This window comes from Dendrobium catenatum, unplaced genomic scaffold, assembly GCF_001605985.2.
Source record: "Dendrobium catenatum unplaced genomic scaffold, ASM160598v2 fragScaff_scaffold_1351, whole genome shotgun sequence".
Lineage (NCBI taxonomy): Eukaryota > Viridiplantae > Streptophyta > Magnoliopsida > Asparagales > Orchidaceae > Dendrobium > Dendrobium catenatum.
The window spans coordinates 450,310-465,149 of record NW_021319813.1 but is presented as its reverse complement, the minus strand read 5'-3'; the positions used below and the strand labels follow the sequence as shown (position 1 = coordinate 465,149).

General features: G+C 30.3%; 2 protein-coding genes across 2 annotated transcripts; both read left to right on the top strand.

The window, feature by feature from the left end:
• The first annotated feature begins 2,234 nt into the window (after window positions 1-2,234).
• On the top strand, window positions 2,235-7,760 carry LOC110111296 (alpha-terpineol synthase, chloroplastic-like). Its single transcript, XM_020843133.1, has 7 exons — window positions 2,235-2,339; window positions 5,458-5,735; window positions 5,955-6,344; window positions 6,429-6,650; window positions 6,900-7,038; window positions 7,123-7,368; window positions 7,467-7,760. Exons 1-7 carry the CDS (start codon window positions 2,235-2,237, stop codon window positions 7,758-7,760), a joined length of 1,674 nt encoding a protein of 557 aa, XP_020698792.1.
• A 2,773-nt stretch (window positions 7,761-10,533) lies between these two features.
• On the top strand, window positions 10,534-14,565 carry LOC110111567 (myrcene synthase, chloroplastic-like). The gene is made up of 7 exons (XM_028699650.1): window positions 10,534-10,638; window positions 12,268-12,362; window positions 12,764-13,153; window positions 13,236-13,367; window positions 13,700-13,838; window positions 13,923-14,168; window positions 14,272-14,565. Exons 1-7 carry the CDS (start codon window positions 10,534-10,536, stop codon window positions 14,563-14,565), a joined length of 1,401 nt encoding a protein of 466 aa, XP_028555483.1.
• The last annotated feature ends 275 nt before the right edge of the window (window positions 14,566-14,840 follow it).

Here is a 14,840-nt window from a genome sequence, read left to right as displayed (position 1 = left end):
TTTGTTTGCAACTTATAAGTAGCTAATATGATTTAAAATTATGTGGAGTTGTAATTTATTAAAAGTTCTCAGTTCTATAAATTTTGAAAAATAAAAAATAAAAATCATCTACGTTGTGAATAATCGCGAGCATTCCTAGCCACTATTATTTTTTTGGGACATTTAAGTCAATTAAGGCAATTCACACGTATCAGATTAATAAGTTTCAAACTCAAGACCTCTTGGTTGGTAGTTAAAGATTCAACTAATAGATCAAAGAAAGTTGCATCTAGTAGCTATTGTTAGTAATTATGTCATTTTTTTGAAAATTTGATAGATTCATATTCAAAATATTCATGAATAAATTTTTTTATAGAATTAAAGATGTGAATGTATGAGCCTTTTAAGAATATTATTCCAAATCTTCTATATAATTACTATTAATGACAAGAGTTCAATTTTAAAAGTAAGGTGGAATGGACTCAACCTCAAATTATTTAAATTTAATCTTAATCAACTAAAAAATTAACTTTAATTGCCAATATTGGGATACCCTTAATAGGGGCGGAATTAGGAAGAGCTCAGGGTAACCAACTACCAATCTTGATTTTTTCTTAGAAAAATAAGCATTTTAATTATTTTATCCATCTACAATAAATGCAGTTATCCAAATTCTTCAAAAATTTAGGATAGAAAGAATGGTTGGATATTTAGGGAGGAGAATGCCAATATTAATAATTCTCATTCAAAATAAAACCAAAAAATTTCAAGTTGGATAAAAAATGAGTATTAAAAATAGAATAAAGAGAGCCATTCCTCATCCAATCATCTTGCTAAAAGTAAGAAAAATTATACCTAATATGCCATTGAATGCATTGTTTAGCTTACCATTTGGACTTACAAAGCCTAAGACAAATAGGAGATTAACCTTTCTTAAAAAATAATGAGAGGGGTGAATATCCTTGCAATATTTAAGATTCATGAAAAGCTGATAAAGAATTGTTAGAGCGAAACTTCAACCAAAGTTTAATAAAAAATATTTAAGCATATCCATAGTGGATTTTCTTCCCACACCACCCCAAGGCTCTGAAAATCGGACCGGACAACGAACCGTAAGGAGAGATTTACGGTTCGACCGGTTGAACCAGATGATGTAATAAATACTATTATTATTATACAAAATTAATAAAATTAACAAAATAAAAAAATTAATTAAAATCGTAAAAAAAAAAAGTTGTATAGTAAGAATATGGAACTAAAGGCGACTCTTTGCTTTATTATCTTGAGAGGCCGGAACCCCAGAATTCCAAGCTCTCCAAAAAATCTTTTTATTATCTTGAGAGGAACCTCAGAAGAATCAATTAATAATTCTATTCAATCTATTACAAACATCCAAAAAGAGGCTAATAATTTGAAAAAGATAAATAGGAGTAGAACAAATAAAACTTTTAATTAACACAGGCCTGCCACCCATAATTATTCTTATACTTGATTCCATGCAAGAATCATTCAAAAAATACAAATATGTTCCTTATTTCCTTCTCAAATGACAAATCATGGGACAAAGGCTCACTTGTCTGCCTCTAAAAACATTACATATTTTAAAAATGATGATTTTGTTTTTACTAAGGCTTTATTTCGGACGGCTTGCATTATGTTTCTTAAAGCAGCTTTTTAATGCAAAAATATAATTTTTGTATTAGAAAGCTACTTTAAGAAGCAGGAAGAAAGTCGCCCCAAATAAAACCTAAGGCTTCATTTGGGATAACTTACTTACTCTTTTTAAAACAGTTTTCTAATATAAAAATTTTATGAAAGCCACAAAAAAAGAAGTGACTTAAAGTTGTCCCATGCGAAGCCTAAATCAGATCATTAATTTTGATGAGCTTTATGGAAAAGGTTATAGTGGTTTGATCGTCGATTTTTATGGGTTGTTCCTAATTCCCTTTATGTTTGATTTTTAATAATTCTCATTTAAAAAATTTACTAAACGGCCGGCCGATGAGATAAAATTTGAAGCTCTGGTTATGTAAAAATTATAACGAACATTTCCATAAGAAATTTTTTATATTAATAAGTCCAGCTTTATAGACATAACATCAGAAAAACTCTGACTGAAAAGCACTTCTGCATAAAGATTTCTATAAAAAATTTGCTACGATAATAACGTGGAAGCAGATTTTGAACAAGTCATTATTACTTCTTCTATTTTAGCCTAGGAAATAGCTGCTACAGAACAAGCTTTCTCTGCAACCATGGAAGGAGACCTTCCATCCTCACCTCCTTCACGAAGAAGTGCAAATTACCAGCCAAGCTTATGGGATGACAGCTACATTCAATCGCTACCTGATAGCTCTCTGGTAATGATTATTGCAATTGATTGGCTAAAATATTTTTTTCTTAAAGTTCTTTCGACATAGTAATTAATTATATACTGACTACTTCAAAGAAGTGTTTATGAAGAAGGAATACTCAGTTCTCCCATATTCTAAGGACATCCTCTTCTCTGATCATGGAACTTTTATTTGGTCCGGTGAACGTACGTAGAGCTACGTCCGGCTGGCACTAAGATCACAGGCACAAAACGAGAAATACCGAGCAATACCAATAACAACGAGAAATATCATTATGTGAAGATAAAATACCGAGTAATACCGAGCAATACCGAGCAATACCGAGTATTACAAAAAAATACTGAGTTTTTTCTAGAAAACTCGGTATTTTTTGGTAATACTCGGTATTGCTCGGTATTGCTCGGTATTACTCGGTATTGATCTTCCCAGAGTGGTATTCCTCGTTATTATCAAACAATACCTAGCAATACTGACCAAATACCGGGCAAAAATCGAGTAACAAACCTCTGACCGAACGTAGATCTACGTCCGGTCAGAGGACGTAATAAAAGTTCCTGATCATGGATACTTTTATCAGATTGTTTGGTTGTAAATAATTGAAGTATATTGACACACAACACACAATTTTCTATGAAAATTATCCCTAAGTAAATCCTTCAAGCCTTTGGATTTATATGCTATTTGTATGAAAATTTTTGTTTCATGATAATGCCCAAATTTAAATATATGACATGATTTTATGCAAATTTAATCATCGAAGTGAATTCCTAACAGAGTCTCCTTTAATAAATTTATCATGAATATTTTGTCCAGCAAGAACAGGTCCAAATTCCTGATTTCTATAGATCATTTCTTCAAATACTAAAATTACCATTAAATAGATGATCTTTACGGGATTCCTATTTTGTGAAAATAGCTTGTGATTATTTAGTTGTAGATAAAAAATATCGTTAGAAAATAATAATTTAATTTCCACTGCTTTTATAAATGGTAATAAAATGCAACACCTCAGAAACAAAGAGTTCATGAACAATCCACAATTTTTTCAGCACTTATATTCCAGTATTACCACCTATATCAAATTAGTTGACTTAAAAAATAGAAAGATATTCTCTTACATTAACTTCTCTTATATTAAATAATTAGATTGTGCATGAGCTCACCTTAAGTTTTGAGATGTTTGTTGTACTTTTTTATTAGGCTTTTGAAAAATTGAACAATTTTTGAAGCCAAAAAAATGTGTCGAGATTGATATTAACATTCTCCCTGCTAGCCCTGATCTTAAACCATCAATTTGGAGTTATGATGTGAATGAGCGTGATAAAGTTTGTAGAGATTATTTATTGAAGGGTCAGCATCAACCAAAAAATCATCATTTCCCTTAAACAATGATAGGAATATTACACGTATATTTAACTCAAAATGATTTGAAGAATTTCTTGATTGAAAAAAAATTTAACAAGCCTTATTAAGAAAGGATCAAGATATTATAAATACAATAACATTGGTATAAGTGTCCAAGCAATGATTGTAGATGATGAGGGGAAATGAATGGGTGCCTTTACATGAAGAAGTGTCATGATTTTGTAATGTTTTTGAAATTGAAGTTCCAAATATGAATTCTAAATTCAAGGCTTGTTGACAATTAGTATGAAATGTGAAGAAATAATAAATTTTCATCATTATCGAGTTGATTTATTCTATTTTGTTATTGATATGCAACACTAGGAACTAAATAACCGATTTTTTGAAACGAGTACCAAATGTGACATGTCTAAATCTGAGTAATATGTTCTAGGTTTATGATAAGAGAAAGTTAATTCGTATTGCAGAGTTATATCCAGCAAATTTTTCTATGGTTGATCTTGTATCTCTTGAACATCAACTATATACTTATATTATTGATATGTGCATGAGCGATGAGTTTACATCGTTGACTAGCATTGTTATTCTTGCAAAATAGATTATAAATGACAAAAAATTATTGTGTATCCCATGGTTTATAGACATATTATTTTGATACTGACTTTACTAGTTGCTACTACTATGGTGGAGAGAGTATTTTCTACAATGAAGATTATTAAACATCGGCTGCATAGCAAAATGGGTGATGCTTGACTCAACGACTATCTAGTGCCATAAATAGAGAAAAAAATATTTGATTCTGTTCCAAATGAAGTCATTATACAATATTATCAGAAAATACAAAGTAGAATACAAAGTTTGTAATTTTCTTTTTTTATTTCATAAATTATAATGGATTACAAGACTTTTCTTAGAATTTTACTAATGAAATATATATATATATATATATATATATATATATATATATATATAATGTTTTATTTTTATTTTTTATATTAAGTTTGGCCACTCTAAAAAAATGATCTGGATATTCCATTGCCCTTGTAGACACAATAAGTGGTTACTTTGGTTTTGATGACTAGTTTATAATATGTAAGTTTCTCATTATAATCCCTTTATTGTTCTTTGTAGTAATCAAAGCATTATTGATACTAGTTCTAATTATGTTTATCATGAATGAACTAAGCACAATAAGATTAACAGTAATTTCATTTATGATGAATGTGCTAACTCTATTTTTTTAGTTTATTACTTCTTAAGATTACCCAGTTGGTATCTTCATTTATTCATATCCTTCTAAACCATTTTCAAGAATTTTATGTATATGAAACCCAAGTTTATATCTTTTTTGCCTCAAGGAGTATGTGGTAGAATTATTTAATATATGCCGCAACATGCCTAAATATGTAGAACATGGTATTCATTAGTATTATTCCCCTTTATTTGGTTTATTATTCTCATATTTTTTCCCTTTCATTTTCCCTTCAATGATTTATATTTAAGCATGCATATTCTTGTATAATTGCATAAGAAAATAAATATCAATTATCCTCAATTTTTTTCTATTCTAACATAAAGAATATTTTCTTTTAATCAAGATGCATTAATCTTAAGAAAATGAGAAGATAAACATGATTTTAGGAGCTCAAATATTACATTTGCGCTCTTGTACATACTATATACTAGCTTAGTTATGATTTCTTTTCTTCTTAAATGTGTTTGTTAACTATAAATGATGATCAATATTTATATATCACAGGATGCAACACAAATTAATTTATGGGAGAAGTTGAACAAGGAGGCGAGACATTTGATTGAACATAATAAACAAAAGGATATTATCGAGCTACTTGAGTATATCAATACCTTGTGCCAGCTTGGGATTTCATATCATTTTGAGAGTGAGATAAAAAATGTGCTTACTCTCATAGCTTCATCAATTGAAAACTTAAGCAATATATTAAAAAATAGTCTTCATGGCTCAGCCTTACTCTTTAGGCTTCTCAGAGAATATGGCATTAAGGCCCTAAATACAAGGCAAGTATATCCTTCGATAAAATTGCATATAAATATTACTTTTAGAAGTTGAATTTTATCTTCTTCGGTTAAAGGTACATTAGTTTTAATGATGAAAAATTCTTTTTCAAGTCACTTTAATAAAGCAACAATATTAATATTGTGCATTTTATTTTCTGTTATTGTTATAATCATTAACATATGAACTTATGTGCAACTAATAGTTATTCGATGTTGTAGCGAAGATTTTCTGGTTAGGAGTTTCAAAAATGAGAATGGGAGCTTCAAAGTTCATATTGTGAATGATGTAAAGGGAATGCTAAGTTTGTATGAGGCTTCATATCTTAGTGTTGAAGGCGAGGATGATCTTGATGAGGCAATGGAATTCACAATTAAACATTTAAGTAATTATCTTAAGGAACCTTTGCTTATTCATCCCTCACTAGTGAAACAAATAAGTCATGCCATAGAGCTTCCTTTGCATTGGAGATCGCCAAGGCTGCACACCAGGTGGTTCATTGATGCTTATGAGAGGCAAGAGAATATGAATCCTAGCTTGCTTGAGTTTGCTAAACTAGATTTCAACATGGTGCAAAGCATCTGCAAGAAGGAAGTTAAGGAGATGTCTAGGTATGAAATTTGAAGAAGTCATTCATACTTTATATATATATATATATATATAACCTTTCTAATGGAACTTTTTATGCATGTTAGTTGGAGGAGGAGTATTGGTCTTGCTAGCGATGAGTTTAGTTTTGCAAGAGATAGATTGATGGAGAACTATTTTTGGATTATGGGATGTACTTTTGAGCCACATTTTTGGAGATGTAGGAAGGAGATTACCAAATTTGCTTCTTTAATTTCAACAATTGATGATATTTATGATATCTATGGTTCAGTAGAAGAACTTGTACTCTTTACAAATGCCGTTGATGAGTAAGGAATCTATACATTAGAATAATTTATACAGCCCTTTCTTTTTTAATTGTAAAAAATACAAAATTTTAGTACAATAAATAAATATTTTTTTTGGTAAAAGGAGCTTATGTGAAAAGGCATCACATATTATATTTTCTATTTCAATCACATTTTATCAATTATAATGAATCCTTATATATAGTACAAATGCCATCAATAATAATATAAGTTAATTTTATTTAATGATTCATAGCTTGTATATCTCAGATGGAAAATCATAGAGATCCAGTCACTTCCAAATTGTATGAAGACAACTTTGCTGGCACTTATCAATACAATGAATGATATAGCGTGTGCATTTTTAAAAGAAAAAGGATTAGACATTCTTCCACAACTAAAACGAGCGGTAAGCAGTCCTTGCATCACATGCTATTTTACAAATATTTGTAGATTATTTGTAATTCAATATTCTCTATACTTATTGATGTAGTGGGGAGATCAATGCAAAGCATATTTAGTTGAGGCAATATGGTATAATACAAGATACACTCCCACCCTAAACGAGTACATGGATAATGCATGGCTTTCAGCTGCTGTTCCTTTGGTGCTAACTGCTGCATATTTATTAAGTGAAGACTTAACCAAACAAGCTCTAAATAGTCTTCAGTTCTACTTTGATGTTACTCGTTACTCATCTATGGTTGCTCGTTTATACGATGACTTGGAAACATCTACGGTATGTCAAAATATGTTACTCATCTATATATTCATAACATGCATCATTAGCAAACATATAATCATTATATCATTTTAGTTTTGCTCTTTTTGATATAGGATGAGCTTCAAAGGGGTGACGTACCAAAATCAATTCAATGTTATATGAATGAGACAAATGTTTTAGAATCTGTTGCACGGGACCATATAAGACAATTAATCAAAAAATATTGGAAATTATTGAATGGTGAATACTTTTCTAATTTCAACTTGGAGGAGTCTTTCAAACGATATGCACTTAACTTACCTCGAATGGCACAATGCATATATCAATATGGAGATGGGTATGGAAAGCCTGATCGTGAAACTAAGGATAGAATCATCTCTTCACTAATTAAGCCAATTCCACTATGAATTAGGTGTTCTACTATGCTTTCCTGCATTTCGTATTTGATATGAATTGTTGAAGCTTCCTGATGTTATTTATCACAAACATTCATGTGATGATATGTTGTTGTTTATTTTATTTCATATATTGGCTTGCTCATTGGAAAAAAAATATAGCTCTAGAGTTAAACAAGTTGAAGACAATTACGGTTGTTTGAACATGTTAGAATATGTTTGTTGTTCTCCACATGGCAATGCAATGCTATTAAAATTGTAAGAAAAGAATCCCCTCTAATTTTCTCAACTAATTACTTACAATTTCTTTTTTTTGCATTTGGAAATAACAAATTTTTTTTTCGTCCAAAAAAGGGGTTACAATGCAAAGTCCTGAAAGGGATCACATATTCACAAAATGCTCAAAGAGTTGCAATTAAAAAGAAGATAAAAACCTAATGAGTTAAAGATCCCATACTAATTACAAGAAATAAAGTGAAAATGTAGGCTAAACCCTATAACACAAACATTCCATTAGTAGCATAAGCAAACCAAAAGCTAGAGAAATCAGGAAGGCTAAAGGCACTTCCTCTTGAGAAGACCCCCATGATCACCAGCCGATGAACATATACAATACCACAAGGAAATCTAGAAGTTAAATAAGTAGGTAGAGATATATATAATAAAGGCAATAGCAACCACCCAACCACCAAAAGAAGAAGATGCATAAATGAAAATGGCATTAACATCCATAAGAGGCACCAACCCACTAGAAAAAATAACACAAAAGGACAACAATATATGTTACAATCAACATAATGTAGGAAAGAGAAATTGACATATCAAGGGAAAAGACACAGAAAAGAAGCTTAGGTACAATTAAATCCATGCAAAGGGATTGTAGAGCATTGAGCGCATTGTTCAACTTACCATTTGGCCTTACAAAGCCTAAGCCAAACATGAGATTGACCTTTCTTAAAAAAATACTAAGGGGTAAATATCCTTGTAATATTTAAGATTCATGAAATTGACCCATAAAGGGTTGTTAGTGTGAAACTTCCACCAAAGTTTAGTAAATAAATATTTAACCATATACATTGTGGATTTGCATCCCACACCACCCTCACCATATGTGCAAATACAAGAATTCCAGGCCCTCCAACGAATTTTTTTTTTATTATCTTGAGCAGAACCCCCAAAAGAATCCATTAATAATTCTATTCAATCTATTACAAACATCCAAAAAGAAGTTAATAGTTTAAAAAAGATAAATAGAAATAGAATAAATAACACTTTTAATTAACACAGGCCTGCAACCCATAATTATTCCTATACTTTATTCCATGCAAGAATCATTCCAAAAATACAAATCTGTTCCTTATTTCCTTCTCAAATGATGGGATAAAGGCTCACTTGTCTGCCTCTAAAAAGATTACATATTTTAAAAATGATGATTTTGTTTTTACTAAGGCTTTCTTTGGGACGGATTTCATTTTTCTTATTAAAGCAACTTTTTTGCACTAAAAAGCTGCTTTAAGAAGCAGTAAGAAAGCTGCCCAAAACGAAATCTAAGGCTTCATTTGGGATAACTTTTTTACTCTTTTTAAAACAGTTTTCTAATATAAAAATTTTATGAAAGCAACAAAAAAGAAGTTGCGAAGCCTAAATTAGATCATTAATTTTGATGAGCTTTATGGGATAAGGTTATAGTGGTTTGATCGCCAATTTTTATGGGTTGTTCCTAATTCTTTTCATGTTTGATTTTTAACTGAATCAAAGCTATTTAAACATCAGCTCATGATTGGTATCCTCTTAGCATCATATAAAAATCTCTCAAACATAATATCGTGATATTTTTAACGTGGAAAATTGAAAAAAAGGTCTTGGTTTAATTTAAATAATTATATTAGTGTGAGTCACATAAATATAATTAACCCTAAACCCTATGCTTGTTAAGAGGGGTATTTGGATAAATTTGACTAGAATCCAAAGCACTCCATTGTATAGTTCATAATAATCATTCTTCGGATCATGAAATGTTGACTCAACAATATAGCTGCTTTAATGATATTGGAATTGAATGATCTTTGGCTCGTTGGATTTGTCTAGTCAAGCTGCTCAATTTGACTATAAGCATGTCAAATTTGGAGAACATTTGGTCATTCAATTAATATATATATATAGAGTTTTTCAATATGCTTCTAGTGATTGATTTGATCTCATTTAGGCTCGAATTAGAGAACTTCTGGCATCATTGGGTTCAACTTCTCTGGACGTTCAGTTCTTCAAGTTGTTGAAATTGAAGTTCATATGATCTTGAATTTAACTCCAAAAAGTTTCAATTTAAATTATACTTCAATATTCGTGCCCATTTTTCAAATTTTTTTTATGGATATGTTAATTACGTAGTCAAATCTTATCCTTAATTAGAACAAGTATAATTTATGTTGATTACGTTTGGAGAGAAAATTATCAAAAATTAAAAAAAAAAAAAAATTAATAAGCGGCCGGCCGATTAGATAAAATTTGAAGCTCTGGTTATGTAAATTAATATTATAACGAACATTTCCATAAGAAATTCTTATATTAATGAGTCCAGTTTATAGACCTTAACATAAGAAAAATCAGGACTGATAAGCACTTCTACATAAACATTTCTGTAAGAAATTTGTTACAATAATAATGACGTGGCAGCAGATTTTGAACAAGTCATTATTACTTCTTCTATTTTAGCCTTGGAAATAGCTGCTACAGAAAGCTCAGATAATAAACTCCTTCTTCTTCCTTTCAAGCTTTCTCTGCAACCATGGAAGGAGACCTTCAATCCTCCCCTCCTTCACGAAGAAGTGCAAATTACCAGCCAACCTTATGGGATGACAGCTATATTCAATCGCTACCTGATAGCTCTCTGGTAATGATTATTGCAATTTATTGGTTAAAACATTTTTTTCTTAAAGTTCTTTCTACATAGTACTTAATTATATAGATATTAAGATTTATGTGAAAGAGAAGGACTCCGTCTACTTCAAAGAAGTGTTTATGAAGAAGGAATACTCTATATCCTTTCCTCAGATCATGGATGCAATTTGTCAGATGGTTTGATTGTAAATAACTGAAGTATATTGACACACAACACACAATTTTCAGATGCTTTAGTTGTCATTTAAAAGATAGATAAGGGTCCGTTTGAGACAGCTTTCTAGCTGCTTTATTTTTCAGGAAGCAACTATAATTTTATTTGGCCTTTACTTAATGCTTTTAAAAATATTTTGTGATGGAAAGCTGCTTTATGCAGCCTAATAGCGAATTCTCTACAACAATTTCATAACTAACTTTATAAAACTCTACTGTCGTCCCAAACAAACTCTAAGTTGATTGAATTATTTCACCTTGATCATCCTCATTGTTATGACATACATTAGTTAAAAAAAAAAAAAAAAAAAAAAAAAAAAAAAAAAAAAAAAAAAAAAAGGTAGTGGCTAGAAATAATAAGAGCAAAAGATGAGGGATGTCTCATAAATAAAGCCTTCTATATAAAATTTATTTCTTTGTTGTTTTTTAAGTTTATTAAGAAATTTACATTCATATTTGAAGATAATAAATACATTACTTATAATATATTTTTTTAAGAATAGGATATTGTTCTTTTATATTCATCTTTCAAACGGATAGATTCAACAATATTAAGTTGTGCCACTGGTCTCTCACTCTAATAAATTGTGAAGATTCTCCATCATGTTGGCATCATTAGTAAAAAATTGCCTCTACTCCTCTATAACCTTATGCTCATCTCAAATCCATTCATATATAGGACCTTTCTTTATCTTACTTTATATCACCTTCTAGTTCAAGGGTTGGTTTACTGGATACTGCATCTATGTTTATAAGTTCCTTAATGCTTCTTACTTTTCTCTATATTATTGTTGTTCGCATTTTTCATTATTTGTGAGGTGCCCTTCACCACAACTTTAATTATCTGGCTACATCTCCACTTATACGTATTGCATACTATGATGTTTATTTGATTGGCGATCCTTCCTAATACAAATCAACATCATGATTTGTTTTTTTATTAGGCGCCGCATTAATTCTTTTATGCAAGTTTTACTTGTTTTCTTACATATGATCAAAATATTACCCTTGTAGTCACATTAAGTAGTTACTTTGGCTTTGATGACTAGTTAATAATATGTATGTTTCTCATTATGTTCCATCTATTGTTCGTTGTGATAATCAAAGCATTATTGATACTTGTTCTAATTATGTTTACACGAATGAACTAAGCACAATAAGATTAAGTATAGCTTCATTTATCATGAATGTGCTAACTCTATTTTTTTAGTTTATATATATATATATATATATATATATATATATAGATGCATTAATCTTAAGAAAATGTGAAGATAAACATGATTTTAAGAGCCTAAATATTACATTTATGCACTTGTACATACTATATACTAACTTAGTTAGGATTTCTATTCTTCTCAAAAGAGTTTGTTAACAATAAATGATGATCAATATTTATATATCACAGGACGCAGCACAAGTTAATTTATGGGAGAAGTTGAATGAGGAGGTGAGACATTTGATTGATCATACTAAACAAAAGGATATTATAGAGCTACTTGAGTATGTCAATACCTTGTGCCAGCTTGGGATTTCATATCATTTTGAGAGTGAGATAAAAAATGTGCTTACTTTTATAGCTTCATCAATGGAAAGCTTAAGCAATATATTAAAAAATAGTCTTCATGGCTCAGCCTTACTCTTTAGACTTCTCAGAGAATATGGCATTAAGGCCCTAAATACAAGGCAAGTATATCCGTTGATCAAATTACATGTAAATATTACTTTAAAAGGTTGAACTTTATCTTCTTCAGTTAAAGGTATATTAGTTTTAATGATGAAACATTCTTTTTATGGCACTTTAATAAAACAACAATATTAATATCGTGCATTTTATTTTCTATAATTGTTAAAATCATTAACATTTGAACATATGTGCAACTAATATTTATTCAATGTTGTAGAGAAGATTTCCTGGTTAGGAGCTTCAAAAATGAGAATGGGAGCTTCAAAGTTCATATTGTGAATGATGTAAAGGGAATGCTAAGTCTGTACGAGGCTTCTTATCTTAGTGTTGAAGGCGAGGATGATCTAGATGAAGCAATGGAATTCACAACTAAACATTTAAGTAATTATTTGAAGGAACCATTGCTTATTCATCCCTCATTAGTGGAACAAATAAGTCATGCCTTAGAGCTCCCTTTGCATTGGAGAATGCCCAGGTTGCACACCAGGTGGTTTATTGATGCTTATGAGAGGCAAGAGAACATGAATCATAGCTTGCTTGAGTTTGCTAAACTAGATTTCAACATGGTGCAAAGCATCTGCAAGAAGGAAGTTAAGGAGATGTCTAGGTATGTAATTCAAAAAGTCATTCATGCTTTATATATATATATATATATATAACTTTCTAATGGAAATTTTTATGCATGTTAGTTGGTGGAGGAGTATTGGTCTTGCTGGTGATGAGTTTAGTTTTGCAAGAGATAGATTGATGGAGAACTATTTTTGGACAATGGGATGTACTTTTGAGCCACATTTTTGGAGATGTAGGAAGGAGATTACCAAGTTAGCTTCTTTAATTACAACAATTGATGATATTTATGATATCTATGGTTCAGTAGAAGAACTTATGCTCTTTACAAATGCCGTTAATGAGTAAGGAATCTATACTTTAGAAGAGTTTATAGAGCACTTTACATTTTTTTTGTAAAAAATATAAAATTTCAGTACAATAAATAAATATATTTTGGAAAGAGAGGTTATGTGAAAGGACATCACATATTCTATTCTTTATATCAATCCCATTTTATCAATTATAATGAGTTCTTATGTTAGAAATGTCATCAATAATAACATAAGTTAATTTTATTTAATGATTTATAACTTGTATATCTCAGATGGAAAATCACTGAGATCCAATCACTTCCAAATTGTATGAGAAAAGCATTGCTGGCAATTATCAATACTATGAATGATACTGCATGTGCATTTTCAAAAGAAAAAGGATTAGACATTCTTCCACAACTAAAACAAGCAGTAAGCAGTCCTTACATCACATGCTATTTTTCAAATATTTGTAGATTATTTACAATGCAATATTCTCTATACTTATTGATGTAGTGGGGAGATCAATGCAAAGCATATTTAGTGGAGGCAATATGGTATAATACAAGATACATTCCCACCCTAAACGAGTACATGGAAAATGCATGGCTTTCAGTTGCTATTTCTTTGGTGATAAATGCTGCATATTTACTAAGTGAAGACTTAACCAAAGAAGCTCTAAATAGTCTTGAGTTCTACTTTGATGTTACTCGTTACTCATCTATGGTCACTCGTCTATACGATGACTTGGGAACATCTACGGTATGTCAAAATATGACTCATCTATATATATTCACAACATGGATCATTACCAGAGATATAATCAATAAGATAAATTATTTTAGTTTTTGGCATTTTGATATAGGATGAGCTTCAAAGGGGCGACGTACCAAAATCAATTCAATGTTACATGAATGAAACAAATGTTTCTGAATTTGTTGCACGGGACCATATAAGACAATTGATCAAAAAATATTGGAGATTATTTAATGGTGAATATTTTTCTAATTTCAACTTGGAGGAGTCTTTCAAACGATATGCGCTAAACTTACCTCGAATGGCACAATGCATATATCAATATGGAGATGGGTATGGAAAGCCTGATCGTGAAACTAGGGATAAAATCATCTCTTCACTAATTAAGCCCATCCCACTATGAATTAGGCCAATTTTCTACTATGCTTTCCTGAATTTTGTATTTGATATGAATTGTTGAAGCTTCCTGATGTTATTTATCACAAACATTCATGTGATGGTATGTTGTTGTTTCTTTTATTTCCAAATTGGCTTGCTCATTGGGAAAAAAAATTATTAGCTCTAGAGTTAAGCAAGTTGAAGACAATTAAGGATGTTTGAACAAGTTACAATATGTTTGTTGTTCTCCACATGGCAATGCAATGCTATTAAAATTGTGAAAAAAAAAATAATTTTCTC

Coding starts and splice junctions, on each gene's coding strand:
- LOC110111567 (XM_028699650.1), top strand. CDS start 10,534: ATGGAAGGAGACCTTCAATCCTCCCCTCCTTCACGAAGAAGTGCAAAT. Junction 10,639..12,267: donor CGCTACCTGATAGCTCTCTG/GTAATGATTATT, acceptor TATATATCACAG/GACGCAGCACAAGTTAATTT. Junction 13,839..13,922: donor TTCCACAACTAAAACAAGCA/GTAAGCAGTCCT, acceptor TTATTGATGTAG/TGGGGAGATCAATGCAAAGC.
- LOC110111296 (XM_020843133.1), top strand. CDS start 2,235: ATGGAAGGAGACCTTCCATCCTCACCTCCTTCACGAAGAAGTGCAAAT. Junction 2,340..5,457: donor CGCTACCTGATAGCTCTCTG/GTAATGATTATT, acceptor TATATATCACAG/GATGCAACACAAATTAATTT. Junction 7,369..7,466: donor ATGACTTGGAAACATCTACG/GTATGTCAAAAT, acceptor TTTTTGATATAG/GATGAGCTTCAAAGGGGTGA.